The sequence below is a fragment of the Dermacentor variabilis genome, chromosome 9 (genome assembly GCF_050947875.1).
Source record: "Dermacentor variabilis isolate Ectoservices chromosome 9, ASM5094787v1, whole genome shotgun sequence".
Classification (NCBI taxonomy): domain Eukaryota; kingdom Metazoa; phylum Arthropoda; class Arachnida; order Ixodida; family Ixodidae; genus Dermacentor; species Dermacentor variabilis.
The window spans coordinates 8,712,483-8,738,247 of record NC_134576.1 but is presented as its reverse complement, the minus strand read 5'-3'; the positions used below and the strand labels follow the sequence as shown (position 1 = coordinate 8,738,247).

Here is a 25,765-nt window from a genome sequence, read left to right as displayed (position 1 = left end):
TTTAACGAAGTTTTTGAATTCCCCAACGCTACCCCCATTGAAGCCCATGTATTTTCGACCTTGATGTAACGAATGCGTTGCGGCGGTTAGCCTTGATGTAACGAACTCCCAAAGCTGATCAGTCATTACTTTTTGCACTTTTAAGGAGAATTCGGCCGAAGAAATGCTCTAGATTATTGAATATTAATATTGTAAGGAGCCAGCAGCGACGCGAACGCCAGGGATTGCCGCGACCGAGAAAAGTTAGCGATGATGATGATAATGGTGGCAACTAGCGCCGCTCCGTGCCTAACGTAGCAGTCTTTTCAGGCTTTGCTTGTCTAGCGTGACACCAGGTGGCATTGGTATCGGCAGCTGATTTCTCTTTGATTTATTTTTTGTTTCGTATGGATTTGAGGACAAGCATTCTTATTTTGTGATTTTCATTTGTTTCAACGGCTTAGACACACTTATGTGTAAGAATTCACTTGAAAAGCAACGCTGATAGCCGGTTCTTTCATTGCCAGGGCGCGGGAAGGGAGAAGGGGAGGGACGATGACGAACGACATGCGCCACTTTTTTTTCTTTCTCTATGGATGCGTTGCATTCACCATCTTGAGTGTTGTCCTGCGTTCTGCACGTGTGCGTGTGTCAACTGCGCTCTGGTACTGGTTTGTCCGACTTGTTTTGGAGGTGCTAGGCCTGCCTGTCGGCGTGTAGTCGTGCGTCTCCGCTTCTAACTACGTCGTTGGTTGGTCGTGATGAGTTCTACTGCCAGAAAACGAAAAGTTCTGTCTTTTGAAGACAAACTCGCAATTTTAAATGCAGTCTCCGCAGGCGAGAAGAAGAACGACGTTGCCACCCGTTTCAGCATTCCAGCGAGCACACTATCAACGATTTTGAGTGCGGAACACAGCATCAGAAACGCAGTGGAGTCGGGAACAAGCTCGAAGAAAAAGAGACTGAAGCTGTCCACTGTCCACATACACTGATGTGGACAAGGCAGTGTTCATGTGGTTTTTGGACACGAGAGCCAGAAATGTGCCCATAAGTGGCGCGATCTTACAACAGAAGGCAAAGGATTTTGCGTGTATCTTGGGCCATGATGATTTCAAGGCAAGCAACGGGTGGCTGCGGGGATTCAAGAGCCGGCATGGTGTCGTCAGAAGAGTAATCAGCGGCGAATCTGCATCCGCAGACAGCGATGCTGCTGCTTCGTGGGTGGCTGACAAGCTGCCTGGAATCCTGAGTCGCTTCGAGGCGGCTGATGTCTACAATGCCGACGAGACAGCTCTATTTTATCAGATGCTTCCGGGCCGCACGCTAGCGTTAAAAGGCGATGACTGCCACGGCGGAAAGCAGAGCAAGCTCCGCATAACGATTCTGCTGTGTGCCAACCTCGACGGCACAGACAAGAGAGTCCCGCTAGTTGTCGGCAAAAGTGCCCGTCCCAGGTGTTTTAAGGGAACGAAGCGTATGCCCGTGAAGTATGTGGCGAATTCCAAAGCGTGGATGACTCGGCCAATATTTTCTGAGTGGTTGAAGGAATTTAACCAGGACGTCAAGCGGCAAGGCCGTCAAGTTTGCCTACTGCTGGACAATTGCTCGGCGCACCACGTCGAAGGCCTGCAGCTGTCGAACATCGAACTGCATTACTTCCCGGCCAACTGCACGTCCCTAATACAGCCCCTGGACAAAGGGGTCATTAACAGTTTTAAATGCTGTTACCGGCGCCGACTAATCCTGAAGATACTTCTCCACATCCGTCTGGAACGGGAGATGAAGATCGACATTTAGCAAGCAGTCGAGATGATTGCTGCCTCCTGGCAAGAGGTCAGGGCAGAAGTTATCGCGAATTGCTTTTTAAAGGCCGGAATAGCCAAAAACGCACGGGCTGGTGCCGACGAGGAGGAGGAGGAAGACCTTTCTACTCCGTCCGATGTGGCCGAAGCGTGGAACAACCTATGTACTAACGGTGGTGTACCCGACGACGTTGAACTGACTGACTTTTTGTTTGCTGACAACGCCGCCGTGGCTACAGAAGAAATGTCTGATGCAGCAGTAGCTGAAAGAGTGCAAAATCCCGATGGCGGTGATGATGGTGCTTGTGAGGCAGATCCGTGTGACGTGCCTACTGCAAAGGAGGTGATGAACGCAATGGACGTTATGTGCCGTTTCGTCGGCTCGCTCGACGATGAAGGAGCTCTACACGATTTAGCTTCTTTGGAGCGGCGTGTTGTGCCTTCACTCGTGCCGAAGAAGCAAGCGGAAATTACGCAGTTTTTTGGTGTAAAATAAATGCTTGAAGGGTGAGTTCACCTTCACGGATATATTGAGCTATTTGGTTTCGTTTCTGCATCATTCGTAAGAGCCTTCACGCGAAACCTGCATGTAACGAAAAATTGCGAGCTTTTGGCAACTTCGTTATATCCAGGTTTAACTGTATTTCATGTTGCGAAGTGATGCAATAAAACCGCTCGATGACTCGCACATAGATATGCTGCAAACCTGTCTGCTTCAAGAGCTACTAAACTGTCCTCCTTCAACACAACTCTTCCAAACTTACTGAAATCCAATCTTAAACATTTCTGGAATATTGTAAGAGTAAATAGTGAGAATAAAATCCTGTTATCAACACCATCTGGTGGACCCTGTGGACCTTTATGTTTGCACCAGCATGCTAAATGACTTGTTCGTTAATTCATTTACATCGTCAAACTTCCTGCACCATGGCTTTCTTACTATTATAAAATGGATTCTATTGCAGCCAGTGCAACAGGAATAAAGGCATTCATCCAGAATTTAAAACTAAAGTCTTCTTATGGAGTTGACCAAATAAATACAAAATTCTTGCTTAATACGGTTGAATACTGTTTCATCATTCTTAAATGTATTTTTTTTTTGCAATCGTACAGTATATTATAGCATAGTATAAACAAGCAAAGTACAATACAACATCGTTCATATGTTCCCATTACGTATATTTTCCAGCCGCCAACGCTCGCGGTCGAGAACAGAAAAAATGACCGAATAGAGCTACGATAATTTTTTACCGGTTTATACGTTCCTGGAAAACAAGATTTTTCGGCAACAACATTTAGTACATCACCAAAGTGCGATTGTATGATATGTTTTCTGGCAGTTAGATCGCATGTAAACAAAAAGATGCGTGAGACATGCGCGATTGAGAACAATAAATAGCTGCCCGCTATGGCAACTTGCTGAGCCACCTGCTGAGTGCCACCTGCAAATGCTGGTGTGCATTCAGCTTCTGATTTCGGTAACAGCAAATCTTCTCCGGGGTTATCGCACGCGGCATTCACAGCTATCACCGTCAATCCTATTGCAATAAGCTTCTTCGATTATCCGTTTCACAGCGCTTGGTGCCATTGAAAGCATAGCACATGCTTTTAATAGGCGATAGCCAAAACGCGCTGCCGTTCCCTGCTGCAGACTGCAATCGTATATGTTTTCGGGTCGCTAGATCATATGTGAACAAGAAAAGGTGCGAGACGCGCGCAATAGAGAACAGTACATAGCTGTCCATCTTGCGTAAAAAGGACAGCGTGCACAGTTTCTTACTGCAGTACTAGCAAATCTCCACCCGGTTCGTCGCACGCGGCATTCACTGCTATCGCCGCCAAACCTACTGCGATAAGCATCTTAACCCAACAGCCTGTGGTGCGTAGTGCCATTGGTAACGCACTGCGTGTCTTTAGTAGGCGATAATCCAAATGCGCCGCCATTCCCTCCTGCAGGCGGCACGACGTGGGCATCAAGTTTTGCTTCGGCGGCATCCAGTGTCGCCCACCAGCTTGATTCTGCTTCGGTTTCCCATCGCCCTCTTAAAACGCCACGCAATAGGAAAACAACAAAATGCGTCTTGGGCCACCAGAGCACCACCACCAGACGAACATCGGCGTCTGGTGCTGCAATGACTAGCGCGACGCTTCGCATTACGTAGATGTCAACAAGAGTTGAGTCCGTAAAAATTTTTTTAGTTACTTCGGATTGTATGTTTTCTTGGTTAGTACGATTTTTCTTGGATTTTTTCCAAAACGTATCAACAAGGTTCTACCCTAATTCCGACACACAAATCTGGGGAAGCTTATAATCCTTGCAACTACACGCCTGTGTCACTAACACCCGTAACCTGCAAAATAATGCAGTACATTATCTTCACACGTCTGGTAAACTTTCTGGAGGACAACAATTTTTTCACTCTCCCACAGCACAGATTCCGCAAACACCTCTTGTGTGATACCCAGCTCCTGTCATTCATTAATGACCTGCATGCACATTTTGACATTGGCTTTGTAATTCACTGCATATTTTTAGACTTTGCTAAAGCATATGACAATGTAAGCCATTCGCTGCTATTACATAAACTAAGTGTGCTGAATACTGTTATGTAGCAAGACGCAGACGAAGAGCTGTATACAAGTATATTATCAAGGCAATACGCCGCACTTGGCCAAGAGGCAACAGCCCGCACTAGCCTCCAATCGTCGTCGTCGTCTTCACACTGCTCGCCTCTTCGTCATTGTAAACACTGTTCTGTAGCACTTCCCCCGGCGGCAGAAGCGCCGTCCCGGAGCAACTAAAGGCCGGACTCGGAAGCAGTGTAGTAGGCCTGGAGCCTACTGACGTGCACGACATCACTAGATGCCAGAGGAGAGGACGAGGTTGAACCCACAGGAGCAATTTCGTATGTCACAGGCGTCACCTAGCGCAGCACGCGGTAGGGCCCTGTGTATCACGAAAGAAGCTTCTCTGAAAGTCCAACGTGACGAGAGGGCGACCACAGGAGCACGAGCGTACCAGGCGAAAACTGTACATCACGATGGTGGGCGTTGTGCTGACACTGCTGAGTGGTTTGTGAGGCCGTCAGTCGAGCACGGGCAAGCTGCCGTGCATGGTCGGCGAGGGCGGTGGCGTCGTGTGCATACTCGCTTGTTGAGATCGCAGCAGGAGGAAGTGCCGTGTCGAGGGGCAAGGTCGGTTCGCGACCGTACAGTAGATAAAATGGAGAAAATCCAGCGGTGTCGTGCCGGGAAGAATTATATGCAAATGTGACATAAGGAAGGGCAATGTCTTGGTGGTCCTTGGAAACACACCCACGGCACCTTGGAAAAAATAAACGACTATATTGCTCTCGGGCAATTCAAAATTAAAATAGAAAAGTCTGTTAAAATTCTAGGTGTCATTTTCTCAGAAAACATGTCTTAGAATGAACATGTGAAAACTTTATTACCAAAATTAAGTAAAGCCGCCGGTCTATTAAGCCAGAACCGTCACACTTTTCCAGTCAGCATTAAAAAGATGTTGTATGTTGCGCTCTTTAACTCTCACTTACATTACTGCATGCTAATATGGGGAAACAAAACAGCATTGAACTTACAGAAACTCTTCCTCATTCAGAAAAAAAGCACTTAGATCAATAGAAAATTCCTTGTTCTTAAACACACAGAACCACTCTTTCACAAACATAAAATTAGGAAAAGCCACAATATATACAAATACAAATTATTAAGAACCTATAAAAACGCTACATTAGGTAGGGTGGAACTATTTCAAGAATCACCAAATCTCAGAAAAAAATACAATTTCCTACCCATTCCGATATCAACCGCCACATCCCTTCTCGCGCACCTATTATGGGAAAGAAAGACTTGACTACGCACTGGCAACTACACTAAATGAGCTAGACCGGAAAAATGTGGACATCCTGGCCCTTACTAACAAAAGCTTATTTGACCTGTTTGTTTGACTGCATTGAAACTGCTTACTTATGTGTCTAATTGTTCACCGAAATGTGTATGCTATGTAATTGTCCTTGTAACTGCCATTTGTGATGGGATTGTCTGATTGTTTCTGTATTTGCTGATATGTTTACATAACTGTATCCATTTAACAAGTCGTCGTGTCACTGCTGCTGTACGGGTGGCTAGAGCTTAGTCAAACTGCAGAGATGCAGCTTTTGTCTCGGGCCCCCTATTTTCACAGTAATAATGTACTGTCTGCGGCAAAAATAAAACTTGGATGACTGTTAATCAGCGCTTGTGATGTGGTTTGTGTTTCATTGTCTCCGTCCCAGTTGCGCTGCGTCTTTTGAAGTGTGCCTAATGCATGAGTCATTGAACCCGTCCCATCACTGCTTCCTGCACGACATTTCCCCTTCAGGTATTACAGTCGACTCCCGATAATTCGAAGCCACTTAATTGGAATTTTCGGTTCATTAGAAGTGAAGTGCTGGTCCCGTCAGTTTTGCATGTAATCCTATAGAAGAAATCGCTCAATAATTTGAAGTCCTCATCCAGTAATATTGTTTAATTGGAAGTTAATTTTCAGCCGGGATCCTCGAGGTGACCGTCATACTTTGGTAGAATGTGCAATTTTTCAAGTGTTGCAACAGTTCTGTGCTCCGCGTTGGTGTCATCGCCACCGCAGCTGCCCGCAACGCCATCCTTCTTGGAGCGCCGCGATTATTCATTGCTATGGCTGCCGTGGCCTCCGCGATAAACTCCGGCGGGAGGCGAAGCGCGGCTGCCTCGCGTGGCCGGAGCTGATCGCGGAGGCCACGCGGGTGCCATAGATGCATGCAGCGCTGCATACTGGCAGTGGCGAGATTGTGCGAGATTAGTCTTGCAGCGTGCGCAGCGTATGCTGCGTGAATATCTTGCCGAATACAGACCAGAAGACATCTTCAATGCAGATGAGACTGCACTCTTCTATCGGCTTCTACCAGAGAAGACCCTGACATTCAAGGACGACGACTGTGCTGGGGGCAAATGCAGCAAGGAGAGAGTGTCGGTGCTGATCGCGGCAAACATGACTGGCATGGAACGATGTCGGTTACTTGTGATTGGGAAAGCCGCGAAGCCGAGATATCTTAAAGGCGTGAAGACGCTGCCTGTGGACTATGAGGCAAACAAAAAAGCGTGGATGACGGCCGAAATCTTCAAGAGCTGGATAAGCAAATTGGACCGCAAGTTTGCTGCTTCGAACCGCAAGGTGTTGTTCCTTGTCTATCACTGCAGTGCTCATGTGAATGTGCCAGCCTTGAGTGCAATACGCCTCGCATTTTTGCCTGCAAACACAACGGCTGTTTTGCAGCCAATGGACCAAGGCATCATAAAGAATGTTAAAGTCCTGTACAGGCGGCACCTCCTCGAGCGCATGATTTTGTGTATGGATAGCTCCACAAAGTACGAGGTGAGCCTGCTTAGTGCCATCCACATGTTGGCACGAGCATGGGATCGTGTGAAGCAAGAAACAATCGCAAACTGCTTCAGGGCTTGCGGTTTTGTGGCAGCTTCTTCGGAGGATGCCTCTGAAATTTCAGCGGAGGAAGCGTCAACAAGCGAGCTTAACGGCACTGATTTTGGTGATGCTCTCGGGGACGTCAATTTTGAAGATTACGTTGCCGTAGACAAGGCGGTCGAAACGTGTGGTGCGCTGACGGATAGCGAAATTGTAGAGATTATTCGGCCCCAGGAAGCGACTCAGGAAAGCGACGATGATGTTGAAGGCGAGCCGCAACCTAAGGCTGCCGATGTAGCTGCGGGCCTTCCTCTTGCGGAGCGCTTCTTTGCCGCTGAAGGTAACGCGGAAGAAGCGTTCCGCCACATCTACAGCCTGCAGAACTTGCTTTCAGCAGCGTGATTCGGCAAGAAGAAGCAAAGCAAGACGACCGACTATTTTTCTTAGAGAAAATACTCAATTTCGCCACAAATAAAGTGCTGTTTTTTGTGTTTTGTGCTTAACTGGAAGTTTGTTTAATTCAAAGTTTTTTGCGGTCCCCGTGAACTTCGTATTAACGGGAGTCGACTGTATTGGTGCAGTGTCTACTGGGATGAACTTCGAAGCGTCTACCTCAGCGGCATCTGTGAAATGTGGTCGCCCACGGAAGCACGCCACAGAAGACGAGGCAAGGGAACACAAAAAGGAATGCCGTGCAAATTTAAAACATGCAAGACGACATACGGATTAATATCTATGCAAGAACATTTCCCCAAAGCGACTACAATGCTTTCACATTCCCACACGTAAGGAGTCTTGAGGGGAGACGCTCCTCGCAAATCTTTTTTTTTTTTTTTAATATTAATGCTAGGCAAATGAAAATTGTACCACTTATATAGCTTGACATTCTCATTCCAAATCTGTTTTTAGTTTTAGGATAGCTCGATGCTTTCATGTTCCAAGTGCCATGCATAAGTGAGAACCAGTGCATGTTTGTGCAGCTGCTGGACGTAGCTAGCAGTTGGCATGACACAGCCGTGAAAAATGGCTTTTCTTGTCCCTAACACTTGACTGAGTGCTGATAACCAATATAATGTATTTTCCTTGACAGGCAACATTTTGAGAGAATTTCATATCTGCTGCTTCGTTTTCAGTGCCTGGTTCCCAAGTGTACGGAACATTTCCAATTTTAAAAAATAAACTGATTGCATTAAAACCTAGATAAGTGCATTCTACACACCTTAAAGATTGTGCACACCAAATTTGGTCTTGATTGGACCACAATAAGTACATCAAATGTCGTGCACAAAAGCTATTCGGCTGAAAATATTATGCTGAGAAAAATGCTATCGAAAGTTATGAAATTTCGTTATTTGTGTTGTAGCACTGAAATCTGCATAAAAATTGCACATAATGCAGGCTAGGGTATCTAGATCTAGTGCACAACTTTAGAATTCACCTGCGCCATATGTCGTTCCCTCAGTCTTTGTGAGCACCATGCTCAAGATGAGCCTTCTTGGCCAGACGGCGACGTTGAGACCTTGCCTCCGCTGTGACATTCACTGACATGCTGGAGATCTTTCTTCTGTTACCATGTTTGCTCAGCGCAACTGGTTCCCTGGAGGGAAGCCCTCCTAGTTCGTGCAGAACTTGTTCACAGCCTTTGCGAGCCTGGTGATGCCACAAGACAGCGAGTGCTGCTGCCATCTCCACCACTGCGTACTGCATGTGTTGCGTGCACTGCAACTCTGGCAGAATAGTTGGACAGAAGCAAAGCCCTGTTTCCACAGAAATCGCTGTGCCTATGCCATTAAGACTCCTGTGGCCTCGTTTCTGCCAAGTACCATCAAACATGACAGCTAGGTTGGCAGATCCCACTTCCTGTGCTGTCACTGTCTGCGCCAAGTTATCAGCCGCTGCTTTTGCAGCAGCGAGGTGCACTTTCTTTGTTATGGCGGTGAACAATCTATGGTGCATCAGTTTTGGCAAACCAAGAACTGCACAAAATTGGATGAGGTGAGTGTGTCCAGCTCCAATTACGCGCGCCGCAACCACTGCCTTGACATTCACAGCGAAACTCTCTCTTGGGCTGGCCGAAGGGCGCGCTCCATCGTTAGCATCGTCTGCCGGAGATGCATGCCGCGACGAATACGTTGACGAGATAACGGACGTGGCACACGCTGCATTGTTGCAACACAACTCCAAAACCGACACGAGTACTTTCCGTTGTTTGGCCAACTCACAGATAAGAAGGTCGCACCGTCCGCACGCCGGACATGCTGTGGCGCTCGCCAGTGTGTTCACGATGCCGATCTTGCAGATAAAGGTGCTTGCTGTCTCCTCGTCGCTACTATCTTGATTCTCGAAGATTCTCAACTTTTTTTCCAATGCGCTGATGAATTTGTCTACGCTGTCTACGAATCTTGAGCAGCTGGTCAGCTCTGAACCATCAAAAGCATCGCCGTCACCGAGGTTAAGCTTTGCTGCCGCGGATCTCTCCGTTGCACGCCGCTTGACTTTGCGGCGGGTTCCCTTAAACTTGTGCTTCGACCGATACTTTTGAGATCGACCGAAAATCGTGTTTATTCACGGGATCCATCGAAACAAGGAGCATAAAAATGCGTGAAAGCCTGGGAAAACGTCGAGAGAGCTGCGCGTTGCAGGAAGAGCAGAGGAGCTGTGGCTGCGTCGCGCGCCAGCAGCCAATGGCGTGGCCAGAACCGCACCCCATAATTTAAATATCCAACGAAAGCGCTTGGTTTTGGTGGAGAAATGTTTTTATTATTACTTCCCTGGGAGATTGTGATGCGGCAAAGCCGACCTTGGGAGAGAAAAAGCATAGGCCTACTGCCTTGCCCAATGGCTTGCGACGCCACGATTTGACGCAACATGCGCCGGATTTGTACCTTTTCTTGCCACCTCGAGTGCTTTCACCGAGTTTGTTTATAATTTCCCGATCGTTTACGACTCTGATTTCTTTATATGTGTTTTCGACCTTGCTGAAACAGTCGAAAACATAAAACTGACTTTTTAAATGAAAATCGCCGTTTTTTGACCCGTGTCTCCCCCGAACTTTTTTACAATAAAATGCACTGCAGTGAAACTCTGATGATGCATTCCCTGATGATGCATTTTCTCAGTCGCGACCTAGAGCCCATTGATATTATGCATTCGTTTTATGCGTCGCCATTTCGTCCCGCACTTTACGTTGCGTTTGCATGTGGAATGCACATAAACTTAGAAATGCAGAGGCAAATTTGCTATCGCTCACTGCTACGAAGACAATAAATGCATACTCATGGCTACGCTTTTCAAGCTCCACCTGTAACCCCACCTCGAAATGCCAGAATTATGTGATCGTTTGTCCTGATAAGAGGTTTATTGGAGGTGCGTTCCTCAGGACACTACAAGTAGGAATGGCGAGGCAGCGTAAAACACCCGTCTCAAATGACAACGGCGACTTGAAGCCTGAACAGAGCAAGACAAGCCTTGGCGTTGCTGCTGGACGAAGGCGCACCTTCTTCACAATCAAGCCCACAGAAAAGGAGCCATCCTGGCAACCTAACAGGTTGGGGGCAGAGGGCTATAGTAGGGCTTGAGATGTGCCATGTGGATGACGTCCACGCTGGCACACATCATCAGATGAAGAAAGTGGCTAAATGAGAAAATTCATCGGCCACGTTGGCTCCAAGAAGCGGTAAGGCCCTTCGTACTTCGGGACGAGTTTCGAGGAAAGCCCAGGAGTGTTGCAAGGAAGAGCTAGCTGTGCAAGAGACCCTGGGCCAGAGGTGAGATGCGGAAGCGAGTCGAGAATTGGGGAGCGATGCATATGTCACGGGCCCCACCTTCATTTTTTTCCCCTCGCTTTTTTGGACGCGGTGCACTTCTGCTGACGGCGCCACATGCAAGCTGTTGCAATTGTCTTGTCTCGCGCAGCAGATGATTTTGCATGCCATGTACGAGGACACCCGACTAGCGGCATAAGTCAGTGCTACACAAATACTGAGGCAGACAGAAGCAGATCACAGAGCACGATCCCGCGCTGGAACACGGTAGAAAATAACATAGTTTCGGTGTCAACGTGGGTGACTGCACGATGTGGCAACAAGCAGACGAACAGAAATACATCTCTCTTGTTGCGGTGCAAATGAAACAAAAGCATGCAGACATTCAGTTTGTGTATTTTATTATTTCTCTAAGCTTTAGTTCGTCTATTCAAGCAACATATTACACAAATAACAGATGTTGCCTCGAGTAATTCTCAAAGTCCCGTGTTCCCACGAGCGATGTGACTGCGCAAACACGTGTACGTAGGTGCACTAGCAAGTGTATGTCATCCTCCGGCTTGGAGCGTGGCGGCTGCGAGAAGGGCAAATGGCGTTCGATTTGAAATTTCTGACCTTTCTACGGTGCGTAGCAATGTAATCGTTATTGCGCACTGTCTGCTCAGCGCTTGTCAGCTCAAAATGGCCAGACCTGGTGAGGGGCCCTCAACGTGGAGTGGAATTCAGAACATTGAAATTTGCCCAGTGGCGAATGCTCGACTCTCGGCACCCAAAAAGTAGAGGTCCACTGGAAACTTTGCTGCCGGAAGCAGTGAGCGTGCCTTGCATACTCGCCAGGCATCGCGATGAGCCATCTTCCTTAAACTTCCGGCAGCTGGTCGTGAGCAAGTGCTTTATGTTGGCTTCAAGAGTCTTAGGTGCTTGAGTGCCTAAAAAGGCACGAGAGATAACAGATAAACTGTGCCAGGCAGTGCGCATCTGTATGGCCCAGATAGTACACGGAATGGTAGGCGGCATCTATAACAAGAGCCGCCACGGAACGCCGACATTGCATACCAAATGTCGATAATGCTATCGTTTCTGGCTGCAGTACTGGATACCGCACAGTTGCTTGCAAGCTTATGTGTGAAATGGGAGGCACCCACGCATTACACTGGGCACGCACCAAGCTTGTACCACATCGCAATGTAGCCGGACGGTGCAATGCGAGCCTGCTAAAATGCTTACGGCTCAATAGAATGCATAGACATAGTTTGTAAATGCATCTATAAAGTTCTTTCTTAAATTGCTTAGCCATTAACAAGAGATAAAACAACGATAACTATTTTTATCGTCTTTTTGTTTTAGAAAAACACGCTCATCGAGTCCGGCAACACTAACTTTTACTCTGTTTAGCCAAAGCAGCAAACCGTCAGCATTGTGCTGCCACATTTATTTATACCATGCCAAGTGCGCCGTTCTCTCCGAGTATCCTGGCCTTTGCGAGCACAGGTGCGCCGTCTCCAATCGCGGTAAGAGTGCCGAGACGTTGCACAACTGTACTGGCAGCTACTCGGAGCAGTTTCTGCCTTTGCTGGGGCAATTAATTGTTGCCTTGTTTTGTGGAGCGCAGCACTTGAGCGCCCGTTCCAGAGGCGAGGGTCGGTGTTGGCCTCGGCGTAACCGAGCGAACAAGCCCAGCAAAAGGTTAAAGCAAATGCGGAAGAAAGGCAGGAAAGCAGAGGGGAGGGTGCAGCACAACCAGGAGGCGGAAAGCAAAGGAGGGTATGGCAAAAAAGGGTGAGGAGGAAAGTGGAGTGCTGGCACGACCAGGCATGCGGCCAGCGCAGAAACAAAGTGGGACCCGCTGCACAACTTTGCCTGCAGCACTGCTAGAGAATGCGCTCTGTGCGAGCCACGCATTCCCATGTTCTCATTTTTTTTCTGAACAATGAGCGACACAACCGGTGGAAATGCTTTGTCTGCCGCTGCCGCTAAATGAGCTGCCCGAGCAGAAGCTCACATCCGCCGAGAGCACCCTGTCCTTCAGAATCAAATCCTTTGCCATAATATATCGCAAATTCAAAACACCTAAACAGCTATGTTCAAAATTTGCAATAGGGAGTATAATAATCGCCGGTGAAATTCTTTCTGCCTGTCTCTTTAAAAAAAGCATGTCATGGGTCGTACTGTATTAACTGGCAGATGAACAATATTGTGGACCTAAGAAAAAGGCCTGCCAAAACAATACAGATTTGAACATCTGACCTTCCGCACTAAGTTTAGCTTTGTTTAGTCTCCAACCTTTCAGTTTTGTTCACAAAATTGGGAGCAGGTGGCGTCAACTGTTCTATACACGACTAAACGAGCAAATTTCATCGGATTGCATGAGCTGCCATTGTTTTTGTCGCTGGAAAAACAAGTTTATTGCAGGTACGCAAGTTGTTAACTTTTCTCTGTGTAGAAGTGCACTTCAGTAAGCAATATTGAGGTTTCTGAAGGCTTTTTTTATGTTAGACTATTTACAAGTGGTGTGTCACAACAGTCGGCAACATTATTCAACTGCCAGTTGACTGGAAAAAGGTGTGCCTGGTTCCGTGCACCCGATTTGCTGCCGCCTGCCTATTTTCTGTGAATTCTGATGTATCGTACTTATGCAGTGTTCAACCTGCACGACATAGAGCTCGTTGAGTGAAGCAATATAGGGAATTTTCATTTTCTTTTAGGAATGCACACAGCACTATCCCACGAAGCAGATCGACCAACTAAGAGCGCTGCACTGGTTCCACTACCCGAGCGGCTCGAAACCAGTAATGACAATCTCTGTGAAAAGCTCAGCGATTCAGGGCCAAATAGTGCTCATGAGAAAGCTAGAACATCAGCTGCTCTGGGTTTCAGTAACGGGCACTGAAGGCGCTCTTCAATGTTGTATGCCGGCGTTCCTTAAAAAAAAAAAGAAAAAATGCTGCCGAGTCCTAGTTCCGGTGCTTGATGAGCCAGATGACACGGAAGTTTTGAAAAGAAACAGGCATCAGAAGAAGCAAAGAGGGCGGGAGAAAAAGATATACTGAACATACAAGTTCCTGAAAAAGTGAATGTAGCTCCTCCAGAAGTGGTGCTTTCCCCGTACGCTTAATTTTAGTCGTCGTTCACAGATGAGCTTGTTGAGCACATGAGCTTTTGAACAAATGTGTATAGCTCTCAGCAGCAAGGAAAGAGCCTGGATACAACTTCGGAAGAAATTCGACGATTCCTGGGCATTCTTGTGCTAATGGGTGAATATACGTTCCCATCACTTGAAGACTATTGGCCACTAGACACACGATTCCCTCCAGTAGCTGCTGTTATGCCTTTGAAACGGTTCCAGGCTCTGCGACAATACGTGCACTTTGCTGATAACCTCGCCCACGTAGATGATGGTGACCAGTTCATCAAGGCGAGGTCACTTTTTCAATATATCAGAGAGCAGTTCCAGCAAATTCCGACAGAAAGCAAGCAAAGCACCGATGAAGTCACGATAGCCTACAAGGGCACACATGGCAGAAGCATGCTGCAGGATGTCGCCAACGAGCTTGTCAAATGGGGATTTGAGTTATTTTATTGATCCAGCTCAAATGGAATAATTTACGACCTCATTCTCTACCAGGGTTCAAACACTTTTTACGATGTGCTTCCAAGTATGACTGACAAAGGTGAGAAAGTTGTGATGGCACTATCCAGCATCACCAACGAACCCCAGACCACAGTTGTGTTTTGTGACAACTTCACCAACTATGACCTGTTAGACATCACGAAGGGAAAGCTTGGAATCCACTGCGTCAGTAGAGTAGGTGCAAACAGAACAGGCAGTGCCAACAGCAGCCTGAAGAGTGACAAGGCACTTCCAGAGGAAGCTCAATAGCCTTGTACCCCTCCAGGGACACAGCAATAGCTGTGGCATGATAGCAAGTGCGAAACACTTTGGAGCAATGCCCATGGCGTAGAGCCAGTCAGCACAGTGCAAAGGTACAGCAGCACACAAAAAATCAAGAGTGCCTGTGAAATGTCCTGCAGTAGTGAAAGCCTACAAACAGCACATAGGTGGAACAGACCTTTCTTATATGCTTGTCCACCTGTAGAAGACCCCAGCCAAATCTCACAGATGGGATCTTCCTCTGCTTGGATGCGCTGTCTGCATCACAAATGGTTGGCTTATATACAAGTGGGCTGTGAAGCACTGGGGGGAAAGCAAGGCCACCGAAACCTTTCCCGGTATCTGTGTGGGAAATGCACTCAAGACCACTGACCAAGTTGTCAGCCCCTGTCCTTTTCGACGACCACCTCTATGCCAACTCCAAGCCCACGTTTCGGCACGAAAGCATGCTATGCCAACAGTCGACTCGAGGCATGAGAATCTGAGGCCAGTCGTCGCTGGGGTGAGAGGGCGCTCTGCCACAAGGGTGCACGCTCAAACCTCGCCACAGTGAAGTTGAAGGGGCAGCTGCAATTACACGGTTACTTCATTACATCCATTACTGCCACAAACTGCAATACAGTCGAACCCGGCTATATCGAACTCGCAAAAAAACGCCTATCAGTTCGATATAGAGCATAATTCGATATAAGCCTGCTAAATAATTGGATGTCATAAAAGCACATACCATTTATAAAATCACTTTATTGATTAAACTAGCTTAGTTTCGCACGAAACAGTCCTGCATTTTCTTCTGCTTTGGCAATTTCGCTGCCTGCGACGCACGCACTTTTCCACATTAAGGAGTCGGAGCAGCTGAGGCCGCAACTTTCCGCATTCGCGCAGAAGCACCGGACTGGTGCGAGCGCACCAATCACTTCGGAGGATGTGGGCCAAGGACCGTCGTTGCTTTCCTCATTGTGCCCACTTTCACTTGTGCTCGGTACGATGTTGGCAATGTAGTCTTCGTTTTCGGGCTCTCCCGTGGTCGCAACACATCATTTGCGCTCACAAACTCATCCACCGTTGATTCGTCAACAGCTTCCGAAAATTCTGACAGTTCGCTCCAAACTTCGGCAACACTGGCGACGGCTTCGTCGCATTCATCGGAATTTACGGTCATCACCGAGCACGCGGAAGTCCGCACGGCTGAAGCAATTTCAGATTAACCACTCGTACGCGGCCGTGCGTACGGGTCGGGCGCCACGGGCACCGGGTCGCGAGTTTGGACGCTTTAGCCCTAATCTCCCCCTTATTCTTCAAGATCGTGCCGAGAGTGCTCCTCGGAATCTTGTGCTCTGCGGGGACATCCGACTTCTCACCGCGTTCGACACTATTTATGATTGCGAGCTTCACGACAAAAGGCAAATTCTTCCGCTTCATCACGGCAACACTGCGAGGGAAGGCCTACAAGGCGCACACAACGACAGCGAGACAAGTCGCACTTTCGCCATCTTGCATGACGAGGGCACGAGAGCATCTGATTGGCTGTCTGAGCAAGCGCTGTGGGCGGGCCAGGATCATTTTTTGCAGGGGGGGGTGCCGATGGCTCGTCCGAAGCAGCGCGGTCAGGCGCGGTCACGGTAGGGAGAGCGGTTGGATGGAGCCGCGCAGCCGGGTTTTTTCCGCCACCGCGAGGGAAAGCCAACTTCCAGGGGCACTTTCCGCCGCTTGACGTTCGATATATCGGGTGTCGCTGCTATTTTTGTTCGATGTAAGCGTAATTTTTGCGATATATACTCATTATAACTATATCGTGTCCTGAAATAGTTCGATATATAGAATAATTCGATGTAAACGGGTTCGATATAGTCGGGTTCGACTGTATAATGCCCAATGGGGTGCACAATTGTAAATGTGGAAATGACGCGACAACCTTGTGGCCCGCGGTAGTGCTGCACGGCCATGCGTGTGACAAAATTTGAATAAAAGAACAAAAGAAAATCTAAAGGCTTCCAGACTGTTCCCCTTGGCTCGCTGCGGTAGAGCACATGGCATCAACCAGTGTTCCGCTGTGGCTCACCGGCACGCGTGGCCACGCAGTGTGGCGGCGCAGCCAGGCCAGAGAGGAGGCAGAGAACCGTGAGCTTGTGCACAGCTGCACGCAGCGGTGAGAGAGACCAGTGTTGCTCAAATGCGTACTCGACGTGGGGACGCGAAAGTTTCAAACGAGTGCCGGACCTCGCGGCATATATGTTATATATCTCGTGTTATATCCCATTTTGTTATGACAACGTTTGAGCATATATGGATTCCAGTGTGCTAAGTGCAACCTTTTCTGTACCTAAACAGCAGAAAGAACTGTTTTGTTCGCTACAAAAGCAGGATCAGATGAACAATGTCAGTTCACCAGCTTTCTGCTCCCTACCCTGGCAGATCAACAAAATTACCGAGGTTGCATATTTTCCTTATTTGTATTTCAAGCTATTTATATTTCCAGGCACCAAATGGCACCGAGTGTTCTGAGGGGAGCACGAAAGGGGAGTCCCGCTACAGTACAAATGCCTCATCCACGACTCATTTCTTGATGGTGGCAATACATAATGTCACTATACTGATTCGATCCTAACCGCATTACAATCCACAGTTGTCGTCAGACGGGCTCTGCCGAATTTTTGCCTAAAGTGACATCTTTACAAGTACTAATTTTGCCAGCAGTTGCATTTTAGCTGCTGCGGTCACAACCAGTTTCAGCAACTGCTGCACGTGTTGCAGCGAATGCTCAGAGGCACTGGGCCAGGCATTCGGTCTGACAGTACACCTACGTGTACACACCCTCTTGGACTTGGGCAGGGGTGGCTGGCACGGAGGAGGAGATCCCGGCGGGGGGGACAGCTCTGGTGGTGGTGGCGGTGGCTCCTCCTCTTCCTCCTCGGGCGAGGAGGAGGCCGGGGGCGGGAAGGACACCCCCTCGGGGCACTCCAGGGCACCCACCGTGGCCGCAGCCGCCAGCAGCAGCTCGGGCCCACCACTGTTGCTGCGTGTGCGGCGCCGAGACAGCGTGCTCCTTCGTCGCTTGCTGCATCGGCACACACATCAATGACGTTCAGGCAGCTACTACACAACAGGGCTCACAGCTGGCCATCTGAGTTTGCGTAAAAGCTGCCCTCCTCTCAACAAAACTTGGAAACAGTCGCCTGGGACATGAGTAGCTTCACAGACCAACGAAATAGTAGTTGGTAAATCAGCATATCTTGAATGTGACTCCCATTTTGACATATAATCAGAACGTGCTTAACTGAAAACAGTTTGTGGCACTTCTTTAGTGTGCAAGATCCCACTAAAGCAGTACAACTTCTATTGAACATTGTTGATGCTCGTAAAGGGGAATTTTTATATTTAGGGTGGCATGATGCATTTATTATGAGGCAAATCTGTTATCCTTTTCATCACCCAGCAACATGCAGCTAGGCCTGCCACCACCAAATACTGTACATCTTTCCATTTTTTCCGACTCTGGTAGCAGTTGGATTCTGACAGTGCCGTTGCCAAGGACCACAGAATGAGTGCAGAACAACTACTGACCACATCACATATGGCGGCCACTGATGCTGACCACAACCGGATCAACAGTGTGAGATGCCAGCATAACAGCTGACAGACATGGAGACATGAAAGACTTATCAAAATGCCTAATGCATGCCTTCTCTTTTCGTAATAACTGCATCTAAAGACACTATCCTTTGAGAAAGGCAATTTATTTGTCAATGAAATTGCCTTCCTCAAAGGATAGTGTCTTTAGATACAGCTATTACATTTTATTTTCTAGTTTTGGGATTTACAATGAGCTTCTTGCTTTTAGGTTATGAGTTATTTCTTTTCTGGCTATTGGTTTTTGATGCAATGCTTGCTTTTTGAAGGGATGAAGGAATTTGGTTAACCACATTCTGTACGTGTTTTATTTATCATCTTTCTTTCTTGCAATTTCTTACTGCTTGCAGTTCTGCACTTTGCAACAGTGTTGATCATCACTATGCTAATCACACAGCTCAAACTTTGTATTAATTATTTAAATATTATTTCATTTATTTCCCCAATAACTTAGTTGGAAGAACCTGTGTTCGGGGTTTTATTGAGCTATTCACTCTGAACATGCTGAAAATTAGTACAATCCCCTAGCAGATGCCGATTATACAACAAATGAGAAGATTCAAGTACAGCAAGCGCTCGTTATAATGAAGCTGCATTACTTTAATTATCGCTTTGTTCCAAATTTCTCCCAGACCTGGCCACAAGGAATGCATTTGAACCCAGATTACTCGAAGCATGCCGATAAGCTGATCCACTTGGAGCGGACTGTAAAGGGTGGTGTACAGTACACCCATGACGGCACTTGTGACAGGCGAGCAAGCAGCTGTGCCATGGCACTGCCTCCATGCTGCGCATGTGCATTACCTTAAAGGGGTTGAGACACCAAATTTTGAGGCTATAAAAAGCATGTTGTAGGCTGCTTCCGTATGCAAGGACACCCAGAACGAGGTATTGGACGCTGTAAACATTTCAAAATAATTTTAATTGAGCTCCAAAGAGTCATTAAAAACTCCTTCTCGTAGTCGAGACCCATCGCTAGCGCGGCAGTTACTACGTCACAGAGGAGGAACGAAAATATTGATGTCATAGCACACCAGCACAAAAACGTGACGTATGATGAGTAGCGATGAAATGCCGATTACGGAGCCTGCTGAGCCGAGCAACCGAGCATAGCCTCCACTACGACCGAGCTACAGGCATATAGAAATCCTTTCTTAATGCAAAGAAGGGGTAAGGCGTGCAGACACGGACACAAGAGGAGAGAAGTGGACAACATGAACGCCGCACGCCGGCCCGCGAACGGCAAACTGCGTGCGGCGAGTTGCCCTGCGGACGGGCCTTTACACGTTTGAGTGTAACACTAGCCGGCCGACTCCGAAAGGGACCAGGATATGCGGCGTTCGTGTTGTCTGCTTCTCTCCTCGCATAGTCGCGTAGTTCGGCAGCTCGGAGCGGACTCTCCTTCGCTTGGCCTTTCCACGTTACCGGCCCGTCCACGTTACCGGCACGGAAACTCGCCGCACGCCGTTTGCAGTTCGCGGGCTCCCGTGTGACGGCGGTTTTGCTCGCGAACGGCGAGATTTCCTTGCCGTAGAGAGGACGGGCCCAGGACCCATTTGTGCGGCAGCCGTACGGCGAAGCGGCCAATCAGCGACCGAGGAGTGGTCGCTCTGGCATCGACGGCAGCTTCACCGCCTCTGATCGTTCGGCGCCGCCGATATCGTCGCTAGGCCTTTTCCAGTTCACTTCAAAGCTAGAGCTTACGGCGCTTCGGAATGAATCACCGACTCTCACAAGCCGCAATATTTTCTTACCGTTGTTGTCGCTCTTCGCAATAATTATAATAATCACGACATGCACTTCGAATCGCCAGTGGTTGACCCCTGCTGGCAGAGCATGCGTATGCGTGAGCAGACGACGCAGCATAGTTTTACGTCACTATTTTTTGTGGGCCACGTGACCAAGCCATGTTGCGTTTCCTCCTCTGTGACGTCATAGCATCCACCGGAGCCCAGAAACCGAAACCGAAATCGCTCGGTATAATAATGCTATTATTAAATTATTTATCGGATATATATGAATCCCGCTGTGTGTATCGTGCTCCCTGAAGCATGACGCAACGTTTGAATCAACAAACGCATGAACGAAAATTTTGATGTCTCCACCCCTTTAAGAAGCGAGCGACCTCTCTGTGGCGCACCCTCCATGTGCGCCTGAGTGTGTCAGCAGCGCTATCGAAGTGGTGCGCAAGGGAACCAACAGACACTGCTCGCTGCCGCCTTGCCCAGCGTGCCCAGGGTCACCAAAACCAAGGCACACTATGTCCACAGAGCTTGTGTGCACACATGCCTTGGCTGGCACAGGCTTTGTGAACACATGGTTTGTGGACTGCTGCAGTATGTGGGCCTTGGCATGTGCTTTTGTGGTCTGCAGTTGAAAATTGCAGCTCAAAATCGTTTGTTGGCAAAAATGCAGCCGTGGACCGTGCTAACGAGGACAGATGGAGCGAGCATTGATTGAGCTCCTTACTTCAGCAATACAAGGAGAAAGACATTTACAACCTAGACAAGGCTGCATTCACTTTAAGGAATTGTTGCCCAAGTGCACTGCACATCGGGAGGATCCTCGTCCGGAGGCACACAATGCGAGCAGCACAGTGTTGTCAGTGTGCTGCCCGTTACACGTGCGACCACCGAGGACATGCTCCCTTTGCCGATACTAAAAAAGGCGGAAAAGCTGCGATGCTTCCGTAACGCAACGACACCTAAAGACGACATAAATAAAGAAAACTCGGTCCCAATATGGCTCGATAGCAATAGAAAATGTGCCGTGCGACACCCATATTACAATTCTGCATAGCTGTTGTGCTATTTCAGCTTTACTTTCTTAGCTTTTATGGGGTAGGCTCTTTTACCTAATTACGACTTATATCAAACTCTTTCACCATCCTATTCACTTGGTTATAACAAAGGTTTGCTGTACTTACATCTAACTGATCCTAATATGCTCCTTAATTTAATGCACACTCAGTTTTAATAGTCAAAGTAAAAAAATACCATAAAAGCCTAAACATAATATGTGAAGCAATATTAGGACCACGAATACAAAAAGTATTTTTTTAATCTATAGTGACATGTGGACTATTTTTGGGTGTGCGCTTTTCATCGTCTAACAAATGTTATCACTGAGTGCAGGACATGCCTGCATGTATGGGAAGTTTCTAGAATGTTATCTATGGTTCTATCCCCTGTCTGTTGTCACTGATCCTTGCATAATCTGATAGCAAGTGCTACGCAAATTGTGCAGAACTTTCTGGAAGACACACAGGCACCAGTGATTACTCTGGTATCTTCGCTGGCTCATGTATAAAAGCTGAGGTGCTTGACCAGCTGATCAGATTTTCGACAATCGCGGACTGTGAATGCCGCTGTCACCGTTCTTTAATTGTAGCCTGTTTTGAGGGCACAAGTTCGATCAATAAAACACTAGTTTCGTCATTCCCACTCTTGGTGCTTCCTTCACCGTCACTACTACATGACAATATGCATTGCGTTTCAAAAACATTAATCGTACAATAAACGGTGAAACCTCGTTACCATGAACACCACATTAACGAACTTTTCATATAGGTAAACTTTTCAGAAATCCCTTGCAGACTTCTTATGATTTCCATGTAAAAATATTTCAGTACTACGAACTTCAGAATACCAAACATTTCAGAATGACAATCATTATTCAGTTTCTTTGTCAGGTTAACAGCGCCTCAGTACTACAAACTAATATTCTGAAATCTGGGGATTCTTAGATTTCGGCGTATCCTTCATGGCAGCTGAAACAGTAGGCTAGCAGACGTAAAGGCACAGAAAGCGAAAAACGTAAGATGGTGCTCAGTAAAAAGAACTTTTGTTTCCATTGCTGCGCAGGCGATGGTGCATCGGGTTTCACCAGTGCATGCTCCACTCGGGTGAGGGTTGCCTAGCAACGAAGGCCTTCCTTCTTTTGCCCTCCTTTCTGTGCATGCCTCTTACTTTCGTGCTGCTTTCTGGGGTCGTACTAGCTACACATGTGGAGAAATGGTACCTCCATACTTGCCGGGATGCCACACGGTCGCACTTTGCACTTTCCGGACGGTGTCTTTACGCGCGCTTTGGAATAGTTCAGGTGTCCGCTTCGAGTGAGACAGTTGCAGTGTCCATGGCAAGGAATGAGAGACACAAGCAAACAACAAGAAACATTGCGCTTTTGAGATGAAACGGAGCTTCCTTTTTGCCAGTAATGAATACATTGTTGCGCCAGCAGCAAAATAAAGACTTAGGAGGGCAAGTAAGAAATGATAGGTTGAGCGCTGAACTTCAACTGATTTTATTCTTACAGGAGAGCAGGAAGAATCAACAAATGCGCATGCGTGCATCAGTGGTGTCTTGCGCATTTGTGGTGCATGCGAATTTGTTGATTCTCCCTGCTCTGCTGTAAGAATAAAATCAGTTGAAGTTCGGCGCTCAACCTATCATTTCTTACTTGCCCTCCTAAGTCGTTATTTTGCTGCTAGCGCAACAATGTTAGATCTCAACCAACTTGCCCAGCAAAAAGTTCCACTCGACTTTTTGCTTTGTCTGCTATACACCGCCCTTACTACCCGGTGCTTCGGTGGTGCATGGCAGTGGAATCTATGAATTCCAAATAGCAACAGCGCAGAGCGAGAGCCAACAGCGACATTTTCGTGAACAGCTCAAATGGTGACAACTTATGACCTAATGGGCTGAATAGTTCGTTGTGGGGCTTTCACTATAATGACCTTTCAGAATAGTGAACAATTTTCGGTGGTCCCGCGTGATTTGTTAAATCAAGGTATTTCTATTTCTATTAGAGCTGTGCTGCCAGCTCATTCAAGCTCGCTTTACTATATTCTGTACTTGACTCTTGAATGCCAGAAGAGTTGACTGTTGGGCTAGTTGGTCGTCCATATTTGAAGAGGTAGCTTAGCGCAAAATAAAACCACGGACACAAGGAAGAGAGACAAGGACAAGCGCACTTGTCACAAATTGCCAGTTGCCAGTTGTCACAAAGCCAGTTGTCGCAAATTCACGACATGCCGAATAAGTGCAGCCCTGGCATTATGTTTTCTGGCAGAAGTGCCCGTCACCATGCCATGTTTTCCAGTACTGACATGTGACGCCATCTGGGAACAATAGCAGAAAATTGGCAAAGCATTGTTTGCAGTCGTGATCGACCATGTGTTGCCATGTGCGACGTCAACTATTTTCTACAGGTTTCTTAAAAACAAAGTGAGCTCATACTTGTAAAGTATTCTTCGGATTGTTTAGGTTCCAATGATTATAACGGGTATGTATGAGCTTCAGGATGCAGTTAATTTTTGCATTAGCACTTTGGTTACGGTATGTCATGACATTCAGCATTTGTGGCACTCGTTAGCTATAGTTACCTGTTGCCCTAGAATGTGCCTTTTCTTTCGACAGGGGTTTAAGGTCCACTTACGGTGGGATGCTCCTCTTATGGAGGATTCAGGAGCAGACGTCAGTCATGCAAGCAACTAGCATGCAAAGGATCAACAGAGTTCTAGGTGCGCAAAGGCAATGTGCGCCTCTGTCAGAACAAAAATGTCAAATGCTTTCAGCAACTGCACCGACCACTGGTCCCCCATTCGTTGCTGTAAGGCCATTAGTTTAAAATACACAATTTTATATGAACCCACTTGGCTGGCCACATATTCTACTCAATTTTACAGAAGTTAAGCTGGGAACTGCCGCTAACTAATTAATTTTTTTCCCCCAATATATGTAAACATTTTTCCCAAAGATAATACAAAATTTCGCCTTCACACAACATTTTTGGTGACATTTGATTACAAGGAGTAAATGAAGTTAATATCTCCTGCAACAATTTTTTCTGATGTGCCTCTAATAATTGTGGCATTAAGGAGTTAATAGATCCTAAAATAATTATTCCAGTTCCTACTGGCCTTAGGCACACATTACAATGGCGTGATGCAGCGCCATCTGACAGAATGAACACAACAAAAGGGCCGGGCAAAGCAGGTGCTGCCACCAGCTATATTGATTTAAGGGGGGATTGAAGTGGTCAAATTGCCAAAATTTTTCATTTGCCGTCTTTTTTTTCTCTATCCACGAACTTTTGTTTACCTCTAGGTGAAATATTATAACAAAATATGTGGTAGAAATAAAGAAAACAGCCCTTTCCTAGAGTGCTGCCATCAAAAATTACAAAAAGATCAGGCCTTGGAAGGTGCCGTTGCACCACAGATCACTCCACTCTCCCGTTGACGCAGCACCACTATCTTGGTATTGTAAAGAGGAGAGATCGAAGCTCAAGATAGCCGCAGTGATGTGTTTCTCCACTAAAAAATAAACCAGCAAATTTGAACGAAAAAAAGGCAAAAGCAGCGTTGCGATTGGGTGCACTACTAAAGGCTGTTGTGGATTTCAATTGCTGACGAACCTCTCGCGCGCACATCAGCGAAGCAGCGAGCTGAGCGTTCCAATCAATGTGATTGATGATCGTGACAGCTTAACAGACGTGTTCTGCGATGAGCTCCAAAGGAAGCAAGTTCTGAACAGCCCACACGTATGGAAGACCACGAAAGACGTGGAACAGAGGCACAAAAATACTCATAGAAGCGGATGCCGCTGACCTTGTTGACGAGGCACGATCGGCGCACGTGGGTGAGTGAAAAAGCACGTATGCGTGCACCGCTGTTGATGCAACCGTGGGCTGCGGTGACGGCGAGTCCGCGAGTGGTCGTGACAGCAACATGACATCGGCAAGAGCAGAAGTTTTCGCGTAACATGTTCAGCTGCGGATTTCAGCTCCAACTCTCTCTAATGAAGAGGTTGCGGAACGAGAGGAGAATAATAGCAGACGTTTTGACTGCGCTGTCATCTACCTCTGTACGACGCATCAAAAAGGCAACTAAGGTGCACGAAACTACTGCAAAGAAGCAAAAAACTACATCAAAATGTTAAGAAAATGTGCCCTCACAGGCAAGGGACTACATCCCAGGCAGGTTTTAGGTGCTCAAAGTAAAGGTTTAAATGTTTACAACAAATGAAACTGTGAGCTCCATTTTCTCAGCTTTTATTTTTTATGCAGTTGCTTTCAGTCATCCCCAGTACCATTTCACAACGAATGAACACAGAATCATTCTGTCTTTTGCACTTACAACCTTTGTCCGGAAAGTTTCGAGAATGATTTATTTTCTTCTCTAGAAATGATTCCCCAAAAACAAATGTTGATGCGTATATGTAGCGCCATATTTTCG

The 25,765-nt window shown here is 47.2% G+C and overlaps 1 protein-coding gene across 7 annotated transcripts in view; it reads right to left on the bottom strand.

Annotated features, from left to right (window-relative positions):
• The window catches only part of LOC142558600 (uncharacterized), a 473,120-nt gene that overhangs the window by 134,833 nt on the left and 312,522 nt on the right, over positions 1-25,765 (bottom strand). For 5 of the 7 annotated variants that reach the window (XM_075670756.1, XM_075670754.1, XM_075670751.1 and 2 more), the window contains exons 14-15: positions 17,713-17,956; positions 16,961-17,035 (exon numbers count right to left, since the gene is read on the bottom strand). The exons of 1 other annotated variant lie outside the window; for it this stretch is intronic. In XM_075670756.1, coding sequence (XP_075526871.1) covers positions 16,961-17,035; positions 17,713-17,956 — 319 coding nt within the window. The remainder of the gene's footprint in view (positions 1-16,960; positions 17,036-17,712; positions 17,957-25,765) is intronic. One more of the 7 variants, XM_075670753.1, reaches the window with a different exon arrangement.